Genomic DNA, 23785 nt, shown 5'->3' on the forward strand with positions numbered 1-23785 from the left:
CTGCCATCATTAAATGTGATGACAGTAACATACATACCAATCTTCAATGTATGCTACCCCACAAATACATTTTTAGGTACCCTTGTCCACACTACATTGTTGAATGACCCATTTACGTTTGCCAAATCTCTATTAACTGGCTTTATAGCCAACATAACAGCCTCAGGTATAGAGTTCATATGGGTTAGCTTATCTTTTGTATTTACAGCACTCGCCAGAATGAAGGTTGTGGATTGGATTGTCATCTGTTGATATTTTATGGAAAAATGTTGCCCACACAGCCTTTTTCATATCATCATCATCAGTTTTCCACTCCAATTGCCCAGGTGTGGTTTACGAGCACTCTCCACTTCTGTCCGTCCATGTACCACTCTTCTCTCAAGACGACATCCCAGCTGATTCCTCTTGTTCCTATGTCCTCTTTCACTTGGTCCAGCCACCTCTTCCTAGGTCTTCCTACCGGTCGTTTTCCGGCCACGACTGTGTGTAGCCATTGTTTTGCTGTCCTTCCATCGTCCATTTGTTTGACATGGCCAAACCATTTCAAACGGGCCCTTGTCACTTTTTCATTCAGGGATGGGTACACACCAGCTTGCTCCCTTATTCTTTCATTCCTTACCCTGTCCCTTTTTGTCTTCTGTACCATAGTTCGTAGGAATTTCAATTCTGCGGCTTGTAGTTTGCTGTCCACTTGTTGGGTTGTTGTGCAGGTTTCTAGGCCATATGTTATTATGGGGGTGAAGTATGATTAGAATAGAATCTGCTTTGATCTTAAGGGAACTTGTTCGTTCCAGAGGAGGTTCTGAACTTGATGGTAAAATTGAGCTGATTTTTGAATGCGGTTGTTAATCTCGTGCTGTATTCTGTTATCACTTGAAATGATGCACCCAAGATATTTATATTGGTCTACTGTTTCCAGTTGTGCACCTTCCAGCATTATTTTTCCTTTCTTCTTCTGCCTGTTGACAGATTATTTGAATTTCTTCTGATCGCCTGACCATAGTAATCTGATAGTTTATTGATGGCATTGTCTAGCATACGACCCCTTTTGGTCTTGTCATGATCAAATGTACTCAAGATCAATAACACGCTAGCACAATAGCACAAAGAATGAAAAAATATGCATGTTATACCAATAATATTGCGTGCACAACATAAACAATAAATGCAAATGTTATGCCAATCCCACAAACTTACGCAGCAATGTTCCCACTATAATTTAAATCAAACCCCAGCCTTCTAGACCATATGGTTCTTGAGATATTAAGTGTTTACTGAAAAATGGTTTATGAAATCTTGAAAATGCCCTGCACAACTAATTAAATTAAATATACTTCTAATCAAGCAAATTTAATAAATCATACACCAAATTGATCAGCAAATTCCAAATAATGTTTTGGCATAAAAATAAAAAAAATACAATATTTTCAACAAAATGGTCATTTATACTCCCCTTAAAAACTATAATGCATTTAGGCACATGTCTGCTATGTCTTTTGCTGTATAATGTAGTCTGTCTTTTACTGTATAATGTAGTCTTATCAAAATTTCCCCAGCTGAGAATGATAATTTGACAGCTGAAGATAAGTAGGTAGAATTTTTAAACATTTGTTGAGAATAATATAGATGTATCAGTCTTTTTCTTATTGAAGTTGAATTCGCTCCCAGTTTCCCCAGAACTAATGGTTTGGAGAAGAATATGTTTTCTGACCACTGGAGATGAAACAATCTTAAATAGGTCAACCTTATCAATACAACGTATATTTACATGAATTATTTATATACATAATAAAATTAAAAAGCAGGACATGTTTCGACCGTGTTTCAGGCATCTCCTTCCCTGCTGTTTTTAATAATCTTATTAAAATATTTTCTTTATAGAAATTATATTACAATTTAAATTTAGATCACCCACTACAATCATAATCATCATCATTTGCAGTTTCCAGCTGTTGGCCGGGTCTGCTTATCCACTACAATAATGTTCCTTTTTGTGTCATTTCCCTCATAGTTGATTATTTTATCCAACAATTCTGCATCAGTGTCTCCCTTTCTTAAATGATTTCAAAGTATCAGGCAATTTATTGAACATTTCCCTGAGCAAATTTGATATTGGTCTTTGAGATAATTGTAAATTTTCAGTTCCAGAACTCATTCCTATTTTCAGAGTAATTAAGGTATGTTATTATCTGTTTCAGCTGAAATGTCATGATGGGTTTATCTGTCCTGATGGTCATTGTTTGCCCTTCGAGTGGCAGTGTGATGGATCCAAGGATTGCTTAGATGGCAGTGATGAGATGAACTGTAATGAAATTAAATGTATGTAAAATATCCAATTACCAGCATGGATTTATGTTATGTATAATGTTCTAGCATGAAAACTGAATTATTCATGGAAGGAAGGGTATTGGAAAAGCCAACCATTAGGACCTGAATGTTATATCATGGTAGCTGAAAAGTTCCTTTGTTAGTCATAATATTAGAGAATTTGCTACTTCCAAACTTGTTTTCTACTATTATTTAATGCATATTTGTTATATGGCTTTTAGTGCTGGGAGCATCTGAGGTCATGTTCGGCTCACCTGGTGCAGGTCTTTCTAGTGACTTTCACGTTTGGGTGTGGGTTGATGATGATGATAATGAGGTAGGGAGAGAGTCAAATCCAGTGTCAGCCTATAGCCTCTTCCTGTCAAGTAACACAAAGGGGTTTGTTCAAGGCTTAACGTCCCCATCTGATGGACAAATCACCAACAGCACCATATGCCTTCATACGTTATACATTTTAAATAATTTAATGATCAAATTCATGTTTCAGTTCATTAGAGCAAGCTTTAATTAATTAAATAATATTTCACTTTGGAAAACATTTAACTCATAGAGGTAGTCGTGGATATATGAATCGCATGATTAATCCACTGCTGTGCAAAACTTAAGGACGAAAGAAACTTTCGCTTGTTGTGTCACTGCCAAGTAACATAGCTCGATGAAACTTGAACCATACATAGGAAGAACTGCTACAGTATGGTACGGTAGACAACTGAAAGGAATATACGATGAGACAAACTGAAATGACACTTCTATACAGAGACAATAAATTACACATACATCACTGCAACTCATGATGGTCTCCTGGACATCATAAAAGAAGGGGCATGGTTCTTAAAAGAGTGTGTGATCACTACGGACAGCAATGCATGCTCTGCTATGTGTTCACATGCTGGCCACAAGTTCAGTAAGGATTTCTTGTGGTTGGGCATTCCATTTCTCCACCAGCACGGTTGGCAACTGATGGATGGTCGTTGTGCATGTGGATGTGCTGCAATATGTCTGCTCAACATGTCCCACACATGCTTAATGGGATTTAAGTCAGGGGGAACAGGCAGGCCAGTCCATTCGCTGAATATCCTCTCATTCCAAGAGCTCCTCTACCTGCGCTGTTTGATACGGTCGTGCATTGTCACTCATAAAAATGATGTCAGGGCTGAGTGCACCCCTGAAAAGACGCACATGGGGAAGGAGTACACTGTCACAATAAAGTTGACCAGTGAGTGTACCACGTTCAAATGTTTGGAGGTCGATACGTCCATGCAACATTATGCCTCCCCACACCATAACACTTGGACTACCAAAATGATCATGTTTGACGATGTTCCTGGGTGCATTACATGTTCCCACCTCTCGCCAGATGAGGGTATGTCTAGAATCACTACTCAGACTGAATCTCCTCTCATCTGAGAAGAACACGCGACCCCACTCCTCTGATGCTCTTGGCACCATCACAAATGGTGCTGCCGATGTGCGGGTGTCAACAGAACACAACGTAATGGTCGTCGGACAAACAGACCATCCCCATGCAGTTACTGTACCACTGTGCAGCGTGAGATTGGGTGCCTTGCAGTTCTGTTAAATGTGGTTGCTGTTTGACGTGAGTCTCTTCTTGGCTGTTTCACAATGTAGCAGTCATCTGCTGCTATAGTCGACCGTGGTCGACCCCATCCTCTCACTCGGGCAGCAGTACCTGTGGTTCAGAAAGCTCTCCATGCACGTGAAACAATGCTGTGAGGAATACCGAACTCCTGGGCTACACTCATCACACTTCATCCTTTTTCCAGTTTCCTGATGATTCTTCCCTGTGTGAACTCATCTAAATGTTGTCTCCGGGTCATGTTGCAATGAATAACACTACAATAGTGCACCATAACAGCTCGCTGATTGACCACACTGTCTTGTCCCATTCCTTCAACTGCCTCATTTTATGGGGCCAGACCCATTTGGTGCTTAGTCGCGCCGACCTCATGCAAGGTTTCTATGCACATGTGGGAGACCTCTGGCAACATGTTACCGCACTTTCATTCATTGCCACTGAGTAGTTTGTAGTTGATATGTTACTTTATCTATCTTGTCCTTAAGTTTTGCCCAACAGTGTATGTTTGTTTCTTCTATACTATTTTTTTCAGATGTGGTTCATTAAAAAATTATTAGGTTTTCACATTAAAACTTAGGTATATGAGTTAACACCTCATGTCAAGTTACTTACATTTTTGTCTCTTACAATCTTTTATTATATGTAATATTATTCTTGCCTGATCTTTGTACCAAATGTAGCATTTCTCAGAAGGATTTTAATTTTTTCAAGGTCAAAAGACACCGCTCACGATAGTATCAACAATTGTGAGAAGTAGCCATATCTCAAAAAATGATTCCCTGTTTAGCTTATTCTTGAGTAGAAATGATAACATTTCTATGGCCCTACCAGCTTTTTGAAAATTATTCCTGCTGTATAGTACCTGTTGGTCTGTTACAAATAAAACACCATCTGTTTTATCACTCTGATTTATTTTTGGATGACCCAATAAAAAATGCACACACACCTGGGAGGTGGTAATCCTGATTGATAAGCCTTTCATTTGTGCTCACAAGTCAGTCACTCCATACAGCAGGAGTATGCGTGCGTGCAGACCACTAGGTTTGAACACAGGGCTACTGGCTATGCAACACACCATAACTACTCCTTGGTCCAACTCCAGAAACAGTTCAATAATTCACACAAACAAACACAGTGAACAACTACACAGCAACAGCTCAACAGTGTTAAACAGCAGGACAATACTCCTCACAACAACGACCATTAACATTAATCCAATAACACTCATGATAGCTCCTCCAATCGATGACTCTACGATGGTGCTCAAGTCCACAGAGACAGGCACACGGCAGTATGCAGTCTTCCATTCCGTACGCTATGATATTCTGATTCCGGTGGGACAATGATGGCAGCCAACAGCTGACTTCAGTCCAGCTACTCACTTGGCATTCCAACACACTACAACAACAATAACAAAAACAACAACAACAACAGCAACAACAACAACGACAACAACAACAACTCTTGATTCTGAACAGGAATCTGGCAATTTCATTGTTTGTGTTAATACAAGATTAATGCCCAAAAGAGCAAGATAGTGATCACAACTAGAAAGAAGGAGAGGCCTACGAGAGGGATAATGCTTGGAGGGGAAGAGCTTAGGAAGGTAGAGTTTCAAGTACTTAGGAAGTATCATAGAGGAAAGTGGAAGAAATTATAAGGAAATAATCAAGCATGGAAGACAAGCTGGAGCATTCCTGAAAAGTGTCAGAAGCCTGGTTTGGAGCAAGGATGTCCCTCAGAGAAATAAAAGGGTAATATACATGGTGTACTATATACCTATTCTGACGTATGCAGCTGAGACTTGGGTAATGAAGCAGAGAGCCGTGAATAGAATACAGGCAAGTGTTTAGTAGCTTGCCTGCTAGCTGTTATCATTAAGGTGTCTAGTCTATATGGTCTGACACTGTGATTAGCCAGTTCAAGTAACATTGATCGAAAAAAATTCCGCATCAGAATGTTGGCCAGCAGGGTAGGAGAAGGGTTGGTATACAATTTCTAATCACTATATTGCATGCCAAAAGCCTGGATTCAGTTTCAACCTCTCTGCAGTGTTCATATGGAATGAGGGTATATGACAGTGATTCATCCATCGGAAGGATACGTTAAGCCTTAAGCAGATCCCTTGGTGCTATTCTACAGGAATGTGCTATGTGCTGGCACTGGGTTTCACCCCCTCCCTTCCTACTCATCATTTTCATTTCCCCTTGTCCAGCTGCCAGGTTGGGGTATTTCTCTTCCTACTATCACCTCATTAATTTCATCTCACTAAGTCCTCTGATGAGGTTGACATCAGGTAGGGCATCCAGTTATAAAAACTCGCTACAAAGATTCATCTCACTTCATACCCGAGCCCATAAAGACATGGGCTGGACATACATGCTGTATGTATTTGGCCTGTAGAGCATGTGTGTTGTTGAAAATTTATTTTAATTATGAAGTGTTTGACGTATTGTGTGCAACATAACAAACACCACTGAAATGTTATTTAATTGTGTTAGTACAGTATGTATTGTTCAAAATGTTTCTGAAGATTATTGAACATGTTGATGTACAAAGGTTGCTGTAAGGACACAAAAAATGTTCTTGCATTATTCAAGAATATTTGTAGGTGAGTCATCTTTCTTGAAAACTGCTTACAACATACCCCATATGTAGGAATCTGAGGCCATGAGATCCTGGCAGCAGGAAGGGTACAGAAATGGAGTTCTATGAAAAATTAGGCAATCTCCAAAATGTCATTGCAGAAGGACAAGTGTTCCTCTGCGGTGTGGGTTGTAGCTCAATTTTTCTACATCCATTGTCGTTGGAAGGGTAAGCTTCTGGCACGAAAAAACAGTGCAAATCTCATACAGGTGATAGTAGTGGTGATTATTGTTTTAAGTGGAAGTACAACTAGGCAACCATCCTCTGTTAACACTAACCAAAGAGAAAAAATTGAAGGGGTTTGATGCTTCAAAAATGATGGTATTGACCAAAGAAAGACAAGGCCACAAAGGGCGTGAAAATAAAGACTCCCTAGGCTTCGTAACCATCATCAGGGTCAGAAAAGACCAAGGGAGGTCAGATAGGATAAATGAAAGTGAGGAGCCAAGTGGAAGCAATGCCAGGGCTTGGCTAAGAGTCCCACAGTTGTCAACTCACGCTCCTTTTAGTCGCCTCTTACGACAGACAGCGGATACCATGGGTGTTATTCTACTACCCCCACCCACAGGGGGGCAAATCTCACACAGTTGGAGTAATAATGAGGTATCTGTATACTACCTGATCCACTGTTTTTAGATTCTATGCAGCATTCTTGATGAAATAAGGGGCCATTATACCATGACAGAACATGGCACACCAATGGGTTTAATCTGAGAACCTTATGTTGTAGAAAAAATCTGGATCCTCATACGTCGGGCTTGCTCATTCCTTTCTGTTAGATGCTAAGCAACTTGAATGTGGTATGCAAATCCATCCAGCTATTTAAACAACCATGGAATAAACCTATCACTCGAAATGAGTTTCAGCAATATTTGTCATAGACTATACTTTGCGAACTGTAACACCTGTTGGAGAAGTCGTCCATGATTCGTCTTTGTGGTGACAGTTCTTGGGTGCCCTGTTGTCCTCTTTTGTTGACATAAGACTGATTCCATATGATGAAACTTGTCAGTGACAGCTAACCTTGTTCTGTTATTAGGTGCCTCCTTATTAAATCGTTCCTCGTACTGTTCTTTAATGTGTAGCAAACTCAATCCATTCTGACACCCACTCCGTATGACCAGAAATAATGTTTCAGGATAAACACCTTGTCCTACGTCGTGAGAGCCATAATTGTAGAAATCAACACAACACTGAATTCACCATATGTCAAATTATTATGTACATTAAATAAATACTTTGTTGCTAGGAAAACATGGACTGCAGATGAGCAATAATTGCAGTGCCATGTTTTTGTGGCATCCCTTAACTTTCAAATATTCAATTATTAGTATATTTCTACAGTTCATATGCAAGCTCATCTTAAACATAACCAACATATTCAACTAAGATCTAGTTTAACGACAATGGATGCAGCAAAATTGAGCTACAACCCACACTGAAGAGGGTCACTTTCAACAACACACATGTACTACAAGCCAAATACATACAGCATGTATATCCAACCCATGTCTCGTTTCTTTATGGGCTCAGGTATGAAGTGAGACGAATCTTTGTAGAGAGTTTTTATAACTGGATGCCCTTCCTGATGTCAACCTCATCAGAGGACTTAGTGAGATGAAATTAATGAGGTGATAGTAGGAAGGGAAAATACAAAGCCTTTGGAGTGATGCTTATTACAATTTTTAAGAATGAAACTGAATGTGCATATTCAGACTATTGGAATCGGAAAATACATGCTAATGAATAAGTGCTGCTTGGAAAATATCCGCAAAATGGTTTAAACAAACCGATTGCTGTTTCGTACCGATTTTAATATGTTCATGTGTGTGTTTGGTACCTTTCCCGACTTTTATGGAAAATCATGCATAACGTTACAAAAACAACCTTAAACCAAAGCAGTTTTGCATTCACCGACAAAAATCTGTCAAAATGATGCACAAACTGTGACTACAGTACAGTGTGTAGGGTAGATATCTCCTTGTTTTTTTGCTGTCACTATGTAAATAATATATGATGGTACTATTTATGTTAATACAGGCAAAGATCTCTGAAAAAGATGTGCTTTCTACTGAAACCTCAATTTAAGGTAAACCCCCATTTAAGGTTAAAAATTCAGGTCCCTGTAAAAACGTTAAACAGGGGTTCTACTGTACTTTCACCCCAGCTTGTTCCAATTGAATTATGACCGGAATTATTATTTTTGACAATAGTTCTCCAGGAATTGCATCTTGCTAGCATACACTGCTACAGGCTGGATCCAGTTGTGCAACAAAGGGACAAACATAAATACAAGTGCATGATTGGCAAGGACGTTCTTTTCGTCATAGGGAGTTCCATCTCCTAAATCAACCAAATCTGTCAACTGTCAGTGTAGTTGTATTAAATCTAATGTCTTCTTTCAATTTCACTTCATGTTCGTCTCCTTGGCTAAATTGTTAGCGTGCTGGCCTTTGGTCACAGGGGTCCTGGGTTCGATTCCTGGCAGGGTCTGGAATTTTAACCATAATTGGTTAATTCCCCTGGCACGGGGACTGGGAGTATGTGTCGTCTTCATCAACATTTCATCCTCATCACGACACACAGGTTGCCTACGGGCATCAAATCAAAAGACCTGCACCTGCGAGCCAAAGTCCTTGGACACATCCCGGCACTAAAAGCCATACGCCATTTCATTTCACTTTATCAAAAATCACTATACCTAGTTGCTTGTTTTCGTCTTGCTTGTTTAAATAAAAACTTTAATTGCCCTCATGGCATTTCCATGAATATAGATGTTGAATCCCATTAATACCATAATTACATTTGAATCCTTTGCATAGTTGTCTCAAATGAGCTTCAGTAGGAAGAGGAAGTAACTCGTGCTTCAATGTCTGTAACCCTTAGGGGATTTGATTTTCAAAAGCAAACTATCTAATATAAATTCATTAGAATAGCGCATACCTTTCAGGCTGGTGCTACATTTTTTGAGCATTGTGTCCACAATTATTTTTTGTTTCTTGCTAAGGAACTTATGACTGTCTTCAGCTTTAGTTGAGACATTGACTTTATTTGCATTCTGCTTTAATTTAGCTTTGCATGCAACTAATTTCTTTTTTGTTCTAATTAAATTCCTACCAAGGTTTCTAACTTGTCTCCTCAAATTTAGAATAGTTCTAGAAGTACCAACATCACTATCAGCTATTTTACAGGGCAAACTAAGACCAGGTTCTTTTATTTTTACATTATCGTCACTATTAAGTGTTTTAGATGTCAAGGGAAAATTCAGTTCATTACATTCTGAGCTACTACTGTTAATATTTTCATTGCCAACATGTTCTTTGAGCAACTCTCATTTTAATGGGTGTTTTCGAATTTTCAGGGACTTGCTAAAATAGGACGGTAAGTTAGGAAAAATGTGACGGGCAGCTCCTGGCTTTAAGCTCCACCTTATTCTCAGAATTTCAACTTTTTCCCCATTAATAATAAACAGATCTACCTTTATAATAAGATCTTCTGAAAAATGACACTCACAAATCCTAGACTTATGCGTAAGCTGCATGTCTTTTCTTAGATCACTCTAGCCCACTGAGAGAAATGCTCCTTATTTTCAGGTGTGGAGAAGAAATGTTTTCCTTTACCTGACCTGTAAGCAGATTGACACCCCAGCACAAAGCACAACGGCAGTTTCACACTCACTATATACCAAAATATAGTTATTACACTCAAAAAATCACTCCTGCTACAAGTAAAAATGTGTGCCACGAGTCTACTATGCTGGCATAGCAGCAGGAGAGGCGATACCCCCATGTGGCACGTCCCAGGTGGCGTTAGGGGGGTCCTAACCGGCTTGCCGGCGGACTTGAGGGAAATAAAATACCTCTTGCGGACCAAACACACTACCCCCTGCGGGTTGGGGACGCACATGTAGAATACACCCGCAGTATCCCCTGCCCATCATAAGAGGTGACTAAAAGGGGCGACCAAGGGATGATCAAATTAGAACCATGAGACTACTTGTAATTAGTACCATCACGCAGGGAACACCATGGGTCACATTTCCATTATGTTAGGTACCAAATAGGTTTGTGATTAGTAGCAAATGAGAGCGCGATGCCTTTTACAGTACCTGTGATTGGTAGCACTATATGAGGGACACCATGGGATGACGGAACCCATGGTTCTGGCTTGCCTATGATTAGTACCTACTATACGAGGAACACCATAGGTGATGAACACAATAGGTTTGCGTTGTCTGTCAATGGCGCCGCAATGTGCAAAACATCCTAGCTCTGTAATACATGTGCGAATTTCATTACCTGTGAGTAGTACCATAATGTGTGGAATACCACAAGTCTACACTACTCTTGATTAATACCGCAAAAAGACAAATGCCATGGTTCTACTTTTCTAGCGAAAAGTACCATTATGAGGGGCCGAATACTCGGATTTTGGACTCCTTTCGACCACAAGCATCAGTCGGTCGGTTGGTCATACTATTGTTTTATACTAGCTTCTGTGCATGTGAGGCACTGTGGGTTGGTTCCACTGATCATTTTAAATTCATATCCATCCATTCATTCTTTGTCCTCACGTTTTGAATTGTGGTCAATGGATGATTTTAGGTTTTTAATTTGTCATTTCATTTCATCTGATTTTGTACCATTAGGGGCCGATGACCTGGATATTAGGCCCCTTTTTAACAAGCATCAATCAATCATCATAAAAAACGCATGCACCCGGTATAAACAATGCCATCTGTGCACCCAAAGCGATTGTTGCACTGCGGTGGCAAATCTCCACACTGTAGCCACTAGTTTCTCCATTGCTGTAATGGGAAGCGATCGAAGTGCTCTCACTTCCTCTTTCTATTTGCTATGGTATACCTATGGCAAAGGCACTTTCGTGATGGTCGAATGAAAACTCATTTGTTTGCTGACAAGTTTCTCATTACAATCGTTTTGTATGCTAAAAGTGTTTTGTAAGTTTATTTTGTTTTACTTGAATGACAAACTATCGGTGTTTTGTATTTCATCTTAACATCTTACAGTATACTGTATAAACTGTGAACAATGATAGTGAAATATCTTAACCTTTCCTGATTTGTATAATAATTTTTAACCAAGAACTTATTATATTATGAATTTCTGCTTAGTAAAACAGTATTTATTTCCAGTAGAAGCTGCTGTAGATAAAATGAGAAGCGGTTAATCTATATATAGATAACTCAGAGTGTACTGCATGCAAGATCAACAAGAGATCATATAGGCCTACTACTCAGTATAAGATATATCATAGCTTTATGTTGCTTCTTTTATAGCTAATCGTACAAGAAGAGTGCCATTTGGTCTAGTCGAGGAAGAGCGCATCAAAAATTTACAAGAAGAAAGAGAGTTCCGCATGGAAATACATCGGTTACAGGTATGTTTTTTATAGGTAATGATTTTATGTGACAATTGATCATCATCATTATCATCATCATCATCATCATCATCATCATCATCATCATCATCATCATCATTTCTCTGCTCCAGCAAGCTGGGTATGGGTATGAATGAACTTCTTCTAATTTGTTTGATTCAGGCTTTTTGTTGCCATCCTGTATTTCTCCTGACTAAGTCTCCCCGGATTTGTTTTTCCCAAATGTCTCTAGAGCTTTCTTGTGGTTTTTTTGTCTGGGAAATTCTGATAAAAATATATTCTTGGGGTCCTGTAATGGATAGTTTTCTTCATATGACCTCTCTGAGGGAACTGAACTACTGATCTGACATAACAGCCGGTGCAGCTGTAGAGCGGATGTTAGTTGCCTACTATTAGCCATTTGAGTGGAATTTTTAGCTTTAATGACCACATTGTACTTGAAATAGACTTCATCTTCATAGGTTGTGTCAAATATATATAGTACATACCAAAGAAATGTTATGTACAGAACAAAAATATGCAACTGGACACTGGTGAGAACCATTTTTATTCTATATTTCACCGAGCTTGATAACTGCAGTCACTTAAGTGTGGCCAGTATCCAATATTCGGAAGATAGTGGGTTCGAACCCCACTGTCGGCAGGCCTGAAAATGGTTTTCTGTCGTTTCCCGTTTTCTCACCAGCCAAATGCTAGGGCTGAACTTAAATTAAGGCTATGGCTGCTTCCTTCCCACTCCTAGCCCTTTCCTGTCCCATTGTCGCCATAAGACCTAGCTGTGTCGGTGCGACGTAAAGAACTTGTCAAAAAAATTCTGTATTTAATATACCTTCAGCATGTACAAACTCTGTTTAGGAAGAAAGGTCTGATAGACTGTAAAGGGAAACAAGAACATTAGAAGATTATTTATTTCTGTGAATTCTGTGATACTTACCTACTTCTTTACACACCACTCTTGTTGAAGTACATGTCATAGTGTGTTACCAACGTTTGAATGCCTGTGTCACACGAGTCTGCCACCAAAGACCTGAACCAAGATGTAACTGCCATCTAAAGCACAACCTTGCTGTCAAGATGTTACCCTCTTCAGTTGAAGGAAGAGATGAAATTCACTGGGCGCAAAGCCGGGGCTGTATAGGGCAAGGTCAAAGATGTGCCACCCTATTGCTGCAGAAAATTCTACATGTTCTCAGCTGTATGGGCTGTGCATTATTGTGCAAGAATGTTATGCCTGCACTCAGCTGTCAACTTCTCTTGTTCTGTATTGTCTCTGCGATGTGTCACAATAAACACACCTTCCTCGCAATCAGTGGAAGACTGTCTGAGAACAGCCCTGTTTACCTTTACACAGCTCTAACACAACTGCAAAGGCACCAAACTATTGCCAAATGTTTCTCCTTTACCCCTGTGCAAGCTTGTTCTAGGCAGACCACCATCACCTTGTGGCCTTTTTTGAAACTTCCTGGGTGACCTTGTATGTTACATACTCAAAATGACCTAGTGAGCTGAAAAGATAATGCGGTTGTGAAAAGTAAAAATTTAATTTGTATGGATGATTCATATCACATCAAAAATTGTTGTTGTTTGAGTCATCAGTCCATAGACTGGTTTGATGCAAACTCCATGCCACCCTATCCTGTGTTAACCTTTTTATTTCTACGTAACTATTGCATCCTACATCTGCTGTAATCTGCTTGTCATAGTCATACCTTAATCTATCTCTACCATTCTTACTGCCTACACTTCCTTCAAAAACCAACTGAACAAGTCCTGGGTGTTTTAAGATGTGTCCTATCATTCTATCTCTACTTCTCTTGAAATTTAGCCAAATCAATCTCCTCTCACCAATTCGATTCAGTATCTCTTCATTCATGATTTGATCTATCCATCTCACCTTCAGCATTTTTCTATAACACCACATTTCAAAAGCTTCTATTCTCTTTCTTTCTGAGCTAGTTATCGTCCATGTTTCACTTCCATACTATGCCATGCTCCAGATGAAAGTCTTCAGAAACATTTTTCTATTTCCTACATCAATGTTTGAAGTGAGCAAATTTCTTTTCTTAAGAAAGGCCTCTCTTGCTTGTGCTAGTCTGCATTTTATGTCCTCTTTACTTCTGCCATCATTAGTTATTTTACTACCCAACTAAAAATATTCAACTACTTTAAGACTTCATTTCCTAATCTAATATTTCCTGCACTCCATTACTTTTGTTTTGGACTTATTTATTTTCATCTTGTACTCATTACCCAAGACTTCGTGCATACCTTTCATTAGCAATTTCTCGAGATCTTCTGCAGTCTCAAATAAAATAACAATATCATCGGCAAATCTCAAGGTTTTGATTTCCTCTCCTTGTATTGTGATTCCCTTTCCAATTTTCTCTTTGACTTCCTTTACTGCCTGTTCTATGTAAACATTGAAAAGGAGGGTGAACAGACTGTAGTCCTGCCTTACTCCTTTCTGGATTGCTGCTTCGTTTTCAAAGTCCTCGATTCTTATCGCTGCAGACTGATTTTTATACAGATTGTAGATAATTCTTTGTTCTCGGTATCTGATTCCAATCACTTTCAGAATCCCAAATAACTAGGTCCAAAAAACATTATCGAATGCCTTTTCCAGGTTACGAACGCCATGTATGTGGGCTTGGCTTTCTTAATTCAATCCTCTAAGTTCAGACGTAAAGTCAGGGTTGCTTCATGTGTTCCTACATTTCTTCTGAAGCCAAATTGATCTTCTCCAAACTCAGCTTCAACTTGTCTTTCCATTCTTCTGTAAATAATACGTGTTAAAATTTTGCAGGCATGAGATACTAAACTAATGGTGTGGTAGTTTTCACACTTAACAGCACCGGCTTTCTTGGGAATAGGTATAACAACATTCTGCCGAAAATCGCATGGCACTTCTCTCGTCTCATACATCTTACACACTATATGGAATAATCTTGCCATGCTGGTTTCTCGTAAGGCAGCCAGTAATTCCGAGGGAATGTCATCAATTTCAGGTGGCTTGTTCCTATTTAGGTCTCTCAAAGCTCTGTCAAATTCTGACCTCAAAAATGGGTCTCCCATTTCATCAGCATCAACAGGCTCTTCTTGTTCCAGAACCAAATCATCTACGTCTTTACGTTGATACAACTGTTGGATATGTTCCTGCCATTTTTCTGCTTTCTCTTCTTTCCATAGAAGTGGTTTTCCATCTGAGCTCTTAACCCTTTATTGCATGAATTATTTTTCGTTTTCATTTGGTGAAGAAAATTTCAAGCTTCAATGTTAAATGACTGTACAGTTATAGGTGTGCCGGAAAACTACCTCTGTCCACAATCTGTATCCATTTATACAGGTGAAAAGTTGTATGTTGCCTGAGGGCAACAGTATGCAGTAAAGGGTTCATATTCATACACCTAGATTTCCTTTCTCCTAAGGTTTCCTTGATTTTCCTGTATGTAGCATCTACCTTTCCTAGGATCATACAACCTTCAACGTCCTTTCACTTCTCCTTCAACCATTCTTCCTTAGCTGTCTTGCACTTTCTATCCACTTCATTCTTTAATTGCATGTATTCCTTTTTGCCATTTTCAGTTTTTTGCATTCTTGTGCATAATCAAATCACCAACTATCTCAACGACCACGACATATTAGACCCACACCAGTCAGGTTTCCGACGCAATCACAGTACATGTACTGCCTTACTAAGCGTGACTGACGATATAAGACAGGCCATTGATGAGCAAAAACTGACTATCCTAGTATTATTGGACTTCAGCAAAGCATTTGACTCTGTAGACCATGAGTTGCTCCTATCCAAACTTTATCACCTAGGGTTCTCCTACAGTACTCTGAGATGGTTGGGAGCTTATTTACACGAACGTCAACAACGTGTCATCAATCAAGGTGCATTTTCTTCGTGGCAATATGTAAAAAGAGGTGTCCCACAAGGGTCAGCCCTTGCTCCTTTGCTATTTTCTGTCTATATCAACGACCTAGCTAAACAGCTGACACATTGTAAACGTCACATCTATGCTGATGACGTACAATTTTACATCCATGTAAAACCAACAGACGTTTTGACAGCAATCGAGAAAATTAACATGGATCTAGAGGTCATAAGTAAATGGTCTTACCAGCATGGACTTATTTTGAACCCGAAAAAGTCCCAAACTATAGTAATTGCCCACCCAAGACTTATTTCCGACAATTTCCGCATGTCCATTCCCGACGTACAACTTCAAAATCAAGTGTTGCCCTTTTGCAAGAGCGTAAAAAATCTTGGAGTAACCATTGACCAGCACCTCTTGTGGGTGTTAGTTACATACAGAGCCCAACCAAATATCAAGAAAGAAAGAAAAGATCTTTGCTCCAATACGGCTGATGATGACCCCTAGATGGGTCGAAACTAGTACCGTATAATTTTGTAATTTTGTGAATATATTGTATTGAAAAGGTGGAAACATTAAGTTATTATTATTATTATTACTTTAATATCTGTGAGTAGACGAGTTTTTGCTACGTTGCACACATTAAACAATTTCAAATTTACTTTTCCGTTCAGTTTAAAGAAGAAACTAGTTGAAACCCTCGTTCTTCCAATATTCGATTATTGTGACGTAGTTTACAAAGATGTGAAAACCGAGCGTTGAGACAAACTACAACGTGCACAGAATGCCTGTGTAAGATTTGTATGTAATCTGAAATTTTCAGATCATGTTACCCAGTCTTACGTCGACCTAGGATGGCTACGCCTGGAAGACAGACGCAAGCTGCATACCCTGACTTCATTGCACTGAATCCTTACCTTACAATCCCCATCTTACCTGTATGAACGATTTCATAGCCTTTCTGAACACCATGATAAAAACACCAGAGCGCTGAGCTCGACATTGCTCGCTATTGCTAAGCATAAATCCTCAACCTACAACAATTCCTTCACTGTTGTGGCCAGCCGTGAATGGAACTTCCTTCCGCAGGAGGTCAGAGGGATATCAAACCACGGAAGATTTAAAAGTATGTGTTCAAAATATCTCTATGAAACGAGCTCGTAGTGCGACAGTCTTCTTCTTCTTCTTATTATTATTATTCTCCCCATGGTCCTTCTTCTTCCTCTTCTTCTTATTATTACTAGCGAATGTACCCGTGCTTCGCTACGGTATTCTACATTGTATTCGAATATCGAAGTAAATAGTGTACATGCAGTAAATAATAATGTTTTAAAATTGCATGTCTCTTAGCGTTATCCGAGAAAAAGCATGGGGAGGTCCCCGTACGTTGTTTCCAATGTAAAGCGTTTGTTATGGATTTGTGATATAACGGCAGGCTCACTTGCCTACTGCCATTCAAAATCGAGTTGGGAAGTTTACATTATAATTGCAGGCCCCATTGCCTACTACGTGGACAGAATCGATTTGGGGAGTTTTCGTTAAAATGGCAGCCCCCCTTTCCTACTTCCAGACAGATTACAGTTGAGGAGTTTTTATTATAATGGCAGGCAATTACCCTACTATCACTCGAAATTGAGTTGTGCAGTTATCATTATAATGCCAGGCCCATTTTCCTACTTCCAGCCAGCTTACTGCCAGTCACACCAAGTTGGTGAGTTTCCATCAAAATAGCAGGCCACTATGCCTAATGCCAGTCACATTTTAGATGAGGACATTTCTTTATAATGGCGGGCACCCTTGCCTACTGCCAAACACAATCGGGTAGGGGAGTTTTAAACAAAACTGCATGCTCACCTGCCTTCTGCAAGTCAAATCAAGAAGTGAACTATTCATTACAATTGTAGGCCTTCCTTACGAATGACAGTTACACAGGAGTTGGAGAAGGAACCCTTTCATACTGCCAGTCAAAGTCGGTGTGGGGAGTACTGATTACAATAGCATACCCACCCTTTCTCGATCGCTACAAATCGACATCAGTGAATATATATAGATCGACATACGAAACTACATGCGTGTTTACAATATTGAAGACCTTCATTTACAGATTAACTGCTACTAAACGTACGTCATATCGACAAAGGATTATACCATAAGACACGCCGGATTTAGTGGCCTAAATGGCTGGTCCTATGATATGTCATCTATTCTTGGGTCAGATTGAGTTAGAAACGTGGAACAGGGTAACGTTTTTGTAAGATTATCTCACATTACATTACTTTTCGGATAATTATGTGACAGCTACATACATAGCATTTGGCTCACATATGGCTACTGGGTGGGCCAATGTTCGTGAAGAGTTTGATGATTCTGTATTTCATATAAGTAATCGAAAGTATGAATTATGCATGTGAAAATTCCAAATTGACTTAACATCGATTAATAGAGAAAAATCAAACGTAAAAGGGATACAGATACGGCAAAAAGTCATAAGACCAAGGTTGTAGATCATTCCAAATTGAACGGGCATTGTGCAATCTGTTATGTGATAGGAATTTCCGAAGATCTGCACCATCATTAAAATTGCCTGCATATTTCGATATTCTTCGGGGATAAAAAGTGAAAAATTTAATGATCTTGGATGTTTTCCGTTCGTTACAGGCTAAAGCGTATAATTTTGTCAAATTTCAATTATCTTCTTTTTCTTCTGGCAGATTATGCCGCAATCTGGATTTTGGGCGAGGCGGGTAAAAATTAGGACTTTCAGGAAACTAAACCAAAAATTATGCAGATGGTCATTATTACCCCTTAAACGGAAAGCTGTACGAAAATTTCGCCAAAATAGTCAGTGTAGAGGCACACAATCGTTACGATTTGATTTATATAGATAAGGAATCTGCTCCATGTAAAACACCTTTTGGGCTATGTCTGCTGGACTTAACCTGCAAAAGTGACCATTCATGATATCTCCCTTATTAATCCTCCTGATAAAAAAATGCACATGAAAAAAAGGTTTAGGGGTGGAATTCCATCACGTTTGGTCGATTTCCAGTCAGGTTGGTCTTGTTCTGTATATATTGTGGAAGAGTAAAATCACCATTTCGGTTCCCTATAAACCGCCAGTCCATTCCGGAACATGAAATGTTATTTACGTTTAAAACCTACCTTTGAACAGGTGGATGCTAAATATAAATTTTGGTTCGAATGTCTTCAGTAGTTTTCAAGTTGTAAGGAATACGCTTTACACGCACCCGCTCGTGAGTTAAGTCAAATGGGACTTGTACAGAAAAACGGTCCGTTAATGATATCTCCCTTATTAATCGTCGTATCGAAATGATGCACATGAGAAAAAAGGTTTAAAAATTAATTTCTACCAAGGCAGATAGATTTAAATTAACGTTGGTTGTGTATATTTTGTGGAAGTGCAAAATCACTGTTTCGGTTTCGTATAAACCCCCAGTCAGTTCAGGGATTTAGAAACAATATTTGCCCTAAAACCTATCAAGGACAGGTGTATTCTAAATATGAGTTTTGGTGGAAATACATCCAGTAGTTTGTAGCACTCGCGTACATACAGCGTAATTAAGGAAGAAAGTAATAGTTAAGAAAGTTGAAAGTAATAGAAAATGGATTATAACTGAGGACAGCCGGATAACGACAAATATGGAAATGCCAAGTTAATGTATTGGAAAATCAAATGCCCCTCAATAAATTAAGCTAGTGTGAGTTATGGATATAATAAAGTGGTAACAGAGGAGAAATTTAGGTCCAGTGATTCTTAGGTAAACAAATAATAAGAAGATGACTAATGGTGTTATTACTTAATCTATTCGAGGGCGGTTATAACATCCAACGATATTCCGCCAATATCCCGCAGATAGGCCGATTGACGCCTCTCTTGCCTTCTACCCAAGGAACAACCACGAATTTAAAAGCATGATGAGGAAAATGGCAATACGTTACTTCCCTGCTGGCATGCAGTCAGAGATGTTGCCATGGTAACCTGTAGGTTCGTTGTCGGTCTGTCGGTCACTCAATGCCGAGCATGATACCAGCGGAAAATTGTAAATTTCTCCGTCATGTGAAGAGTAAGGTAAATTATGAACATAACAAAAGTTGTTTATAATGAAGAGGCGTTTCACGTACGGTAAACAAAGTTTACAGAAAATCAATAGTATAAGAGAAAATGGAGGAAAACCATTCTGTTTTTCCTATAAACCTCTCGTCTATTCAAAGATTTTAAAATGATATGCATATCGAAACCTTCCCCGGGATGAGTATACTCTAAATATGAAGTTTGGTAGAGATCTATCCAGCCAATTCGACGTGATGGTGGGAAAACCATTCTGGTTTTCCTATAAACCCCCCGTGTAGTCCAAGATTTTAAAATGATATGCATATCGAAACCTTCCCCGGGATGAGTATACTCTAAATATGAAGTTTGGTTGAGATCTATCCAGCCGTTTCGACGTGATGGTGGAACAGACAGACAGACAAACAGACAGACAAACAAACAGACACGAAACGTAAAAACCACCGATTCGGTCTTGAGTTTACCTAAAACGGATAAATATCTGAAAAATTGGCAAAACAAAAGAAATTACAGACAGCGGACCCCCTACAATTTTATTTATATAGATTAGACTATTATTATTATTATTATTATTATTATTATTATTATTATTATTATTATTATTATTATTATTGAAATTGTAATTCGTTCTTTGTTGTATGTTAATTTCTTCGTACGAAGCAAAATGTTAATTTATATTGTGTATTATAATAGTTATTTTTATGTACAGCAGGATAGCATAGTACCATAGTAATTTGTTTCAGTCTCTTTTTTCATTTATTCAGTGTGTTATATATTTTTATGTTAATTATGTATTTCACTGGTTAAGTGTAAGACAGGGACACGTGTCCCTAACTTTGCCAGTTAAAATAAATCATATCTATCTATCTATCTACTTTCGTCATTCATCAGTCAGGTCTAGTATCTCCTGAGTTATCAATTGATTCTTAGTTGATCTTCCCTTTCTTCCTGTCATTTCTTCAGCAGCCCTACAGACCTCATTCTTCATGACTGTCCATTCTTCCTTTATTGTGTTTCCTTTAGCCTTTTCACTTAATCCCTGTGCAACAAGTTCCTTGAAACATTCCCTCACACTCTTTTCTTTCAACTTGTCTAGATCCCACCTCCTTGTATTCCTACCTTTCTTCAGTTTCTTCAACTTCAGAAGGCATTTCATGATCAACAAGTTGTGGTCAGAGTTCACATCTGCTTCTGGGGAAGTTTTGCAATCCAACACCTGATTTCTGAATCTCTGGCTAATCATAATGAAGTCTATTTGATACCTTCCAGTGTCTCCAGGTCTCATCCTCATATACAGCTGTCATTTGTGGTGTTTGAATCAAGTATTAGCAAGGACTAAATTATTATGAACAGTGATGAATTCAAACAGCCGACTTCCTCTTTCATTCCTTTGTCCCAATCCAAATTGTCCTACTGTATTACCTTCTCTTCCTTGGCCTACTACTGCATTCCAGTCTCCCATCACTATTAGATTCTCGTCACCTTTTATATATTGTATTAAATCTTCTATCTCTTCATATATTCTTTTGATTTCCTCATCATCCGCTGAACTAGTAGGCATATAGACCTGCACTGTTCTGATGGGCATTTGTTTGGTGTCTATCTTGTCGACAATAATTCTTTTACTATGCTGGTCATAGCTTACCGGCTGCCTTATTTTCTTATTCATTATTGAACTAACTCCTGCATTTCCCCTGTTTGATTTTGTGGTGATAATTCTGTAGTCGCCTGACCAAAAATCCTGTTCTTCCTGCCCACATACTTCACTTATACCAACTACATCTAACTTTAGTCTATCCATCTCTCTCATCATCATCATCTTTTCCCATTATCCAGCTGTAGCCAGGTAGGGGCAAATATGGTTTCTCTCCACTTTCTTTGGTCTTTCCACCACTCCTCCTCCAACACTGTGTCCCAGGCCAGGTTTCTTTCTCTAATACTGCATTGGATTTTGTCCTTCCATCTCAATCGTGGTTGTCCGTGGCCTCTCTTTCCTTGCATTTGCATTTCCATCACCTTTTGTGGTCTTTCATCACTTATTCACTTTATGTGCCCAAACCATCTTGGTCGGCTCTTCTCTATTCTATCATTAGTTTTTCCACTCCAATTTCTTCCTGGAGTTTCTCATTCCTTACTTTATCTCTTCTACTCTTTTGTATCATACTCCTCAAGAAATTCATTTTGGCTGCTTGTATTCGTCTCTCATCCTTCTTTGTCGTTGTCCAAGTTTCTGCTCTGTAAGTTGTTATGGTTACGTAATACTGTACATATTTTAGATAGTTTCCTTTGCTTCCATTGGCACATCCTTGTCCCATAACATGTTTCTTACACTATGATAGAAACAGCTTCCAGCTTGAATCCTCTTACTAATTTCAGCATCCAGTCGAGCATTCTCCATCCACCTCCCTAATCCATCTAATTTGAAATGTATACCCTTAAGACTCCTATGTTTCTGAATGGTTACTTTCCTAATATTTTATTATTTTCTAGTTGGAGGAAATGATGATGAAGCAAGATGTTGCAAGAGAAGAACTTACAGCTGTCAAGAATGCATCTGAGATTGCAGAAGCACTTGCTCAAGAACAACTCAAAATAGCAGCTCTGGAGCGACAAGCAGCTGAAGACAAAATGCGTCAGCAGAGTGAATTGTACCAACTGAGACGTGAAGCTGTTAAGCCAGAGCAAGCAACTCCTGTACTATAGAGCTTTAGTGTATCAGTGAGGAGGTGTTCATTCTGGTGAAACTGTGCCAAAAACATCAACTGTGGAACATTTGTTGGTTATTTGTTAATAGACTATTGTTAACTTGTGAAAGGAAATGAAAAAAGCAGACTTATCTTGATCAAAAGAGCATCATGCAGTCACCAAGTATATTTTAGTAGATATTTTGATAGAAGAGACAATTGAGAATTACTGTACTGCAAACAAAGTGTATCAATATTCAATACTTCTAACTTCTAGGGATAACAGACGAGACTGAAACAAACATTTTTTGGTAAATAACTACTACTGACTGACAAAATCAGAAACTATATTGTAGGAGTATAAATTATGATTCTCGTTTAAAACAATATTATATATTCTGTCAGAATGCAATGCCTGTGCTCATGACAACATACAGTACATTTTTGATTGTTCAGAACAGAGCAAGAGAATGTATGGAACTCCAATTGAATAGAATTTTTATTCAATCATTAAGTATGTTACATACTATAGACAATGAAGAACTCTTTGCTTGGGTTCTTGCAGCTGCGTACTCTCTACAGCATCAAGATAAGAATTAAGAATTAAGCACACACCTGGGGTCTTTTACGCGTTCAATAGACTATGGCACATCATTACAGGGCATGTATTGAAGCTGAAGGACAAACTTTTGAACAGTTTTTTTAAGAGATTACTATTAAATTGACATGTATTCATTCTGTTTTCAACCACCTTAAAATGTACTTCAACTATTGATTTTAAACCTAAGGTTATTTAATAAAAAAATATTTGTATTTTTCTGTTGTGTTATACCTAGAATTTTGAGTATTGTCTTTTGATACACCCTATATATGAAATTCACCCCACCCTCATGCAAAACATTCTTCCTAGGTTCCTCTCTGCTGATGACCTAGATGTTTGGCCTATTAAAACAACAACCACCACCACCACCATCATCATCATCATCATCATCATCATCATCATCATCATCATCATCATCATCTCATCATCATCATTCTTTCCCCTATGTTACTACTGCCATATTCATCCTATATCCTACCTTAAGTAATCATCTAATCCTTTCAGTTCAGAGCATTTGCTCCTTGTATCTCAACATGATTATTTTTGATACTGTTTTCTGTG

The 23785-nt window shown here is 38.7% G+C and overlaps 1 protein-coding gene across 2 annotated transcripts in view; it reads left to right on the forward strand.

Annotated features, from left to right (window-relative positions):
* The window catches only part of LOC136876355 (very low-density lipoprotein receptor), a 122720-nt gene extending 99617 nt beyond the window's left edge, over positions 1-23103 (forward strand). For both annotated transcript variants that reach the window (XM_067150231.2, XM_067150232.2), the window contains 3 exons: positions 2199-2319; positions 11871-11971; positions 22430-23103. In XM_067150231.2, the coding sequence (XP_067006332.2) occupies positions 2199-2319; positions 11871-11971; positions 22430-22642 (435 nt within the window). In that variant the 3' untranslated portion in view covers positions 22643-23103. The remainder of the gene's footprint in view (positions 1-2198; positions 2320-11870; positions 11972-22429) is intronic.
* Positions 23104-23785: the final 682 nt, after the last annotated feature.

Source organism: Anabrus simplex, chromosome 6 (assembly GCF_040414725.1).
Source record: "Anabrus simplex isolate iqAnaSimp1 chromosome 6, ASM4041472v1, whole genome shotgun sequence".
NCBI lineage: Eukaryota > Metazoa > Arthropoda > Insecta > Orthoptera > Tettigoniidae > Anabrus > Anabrus simplex.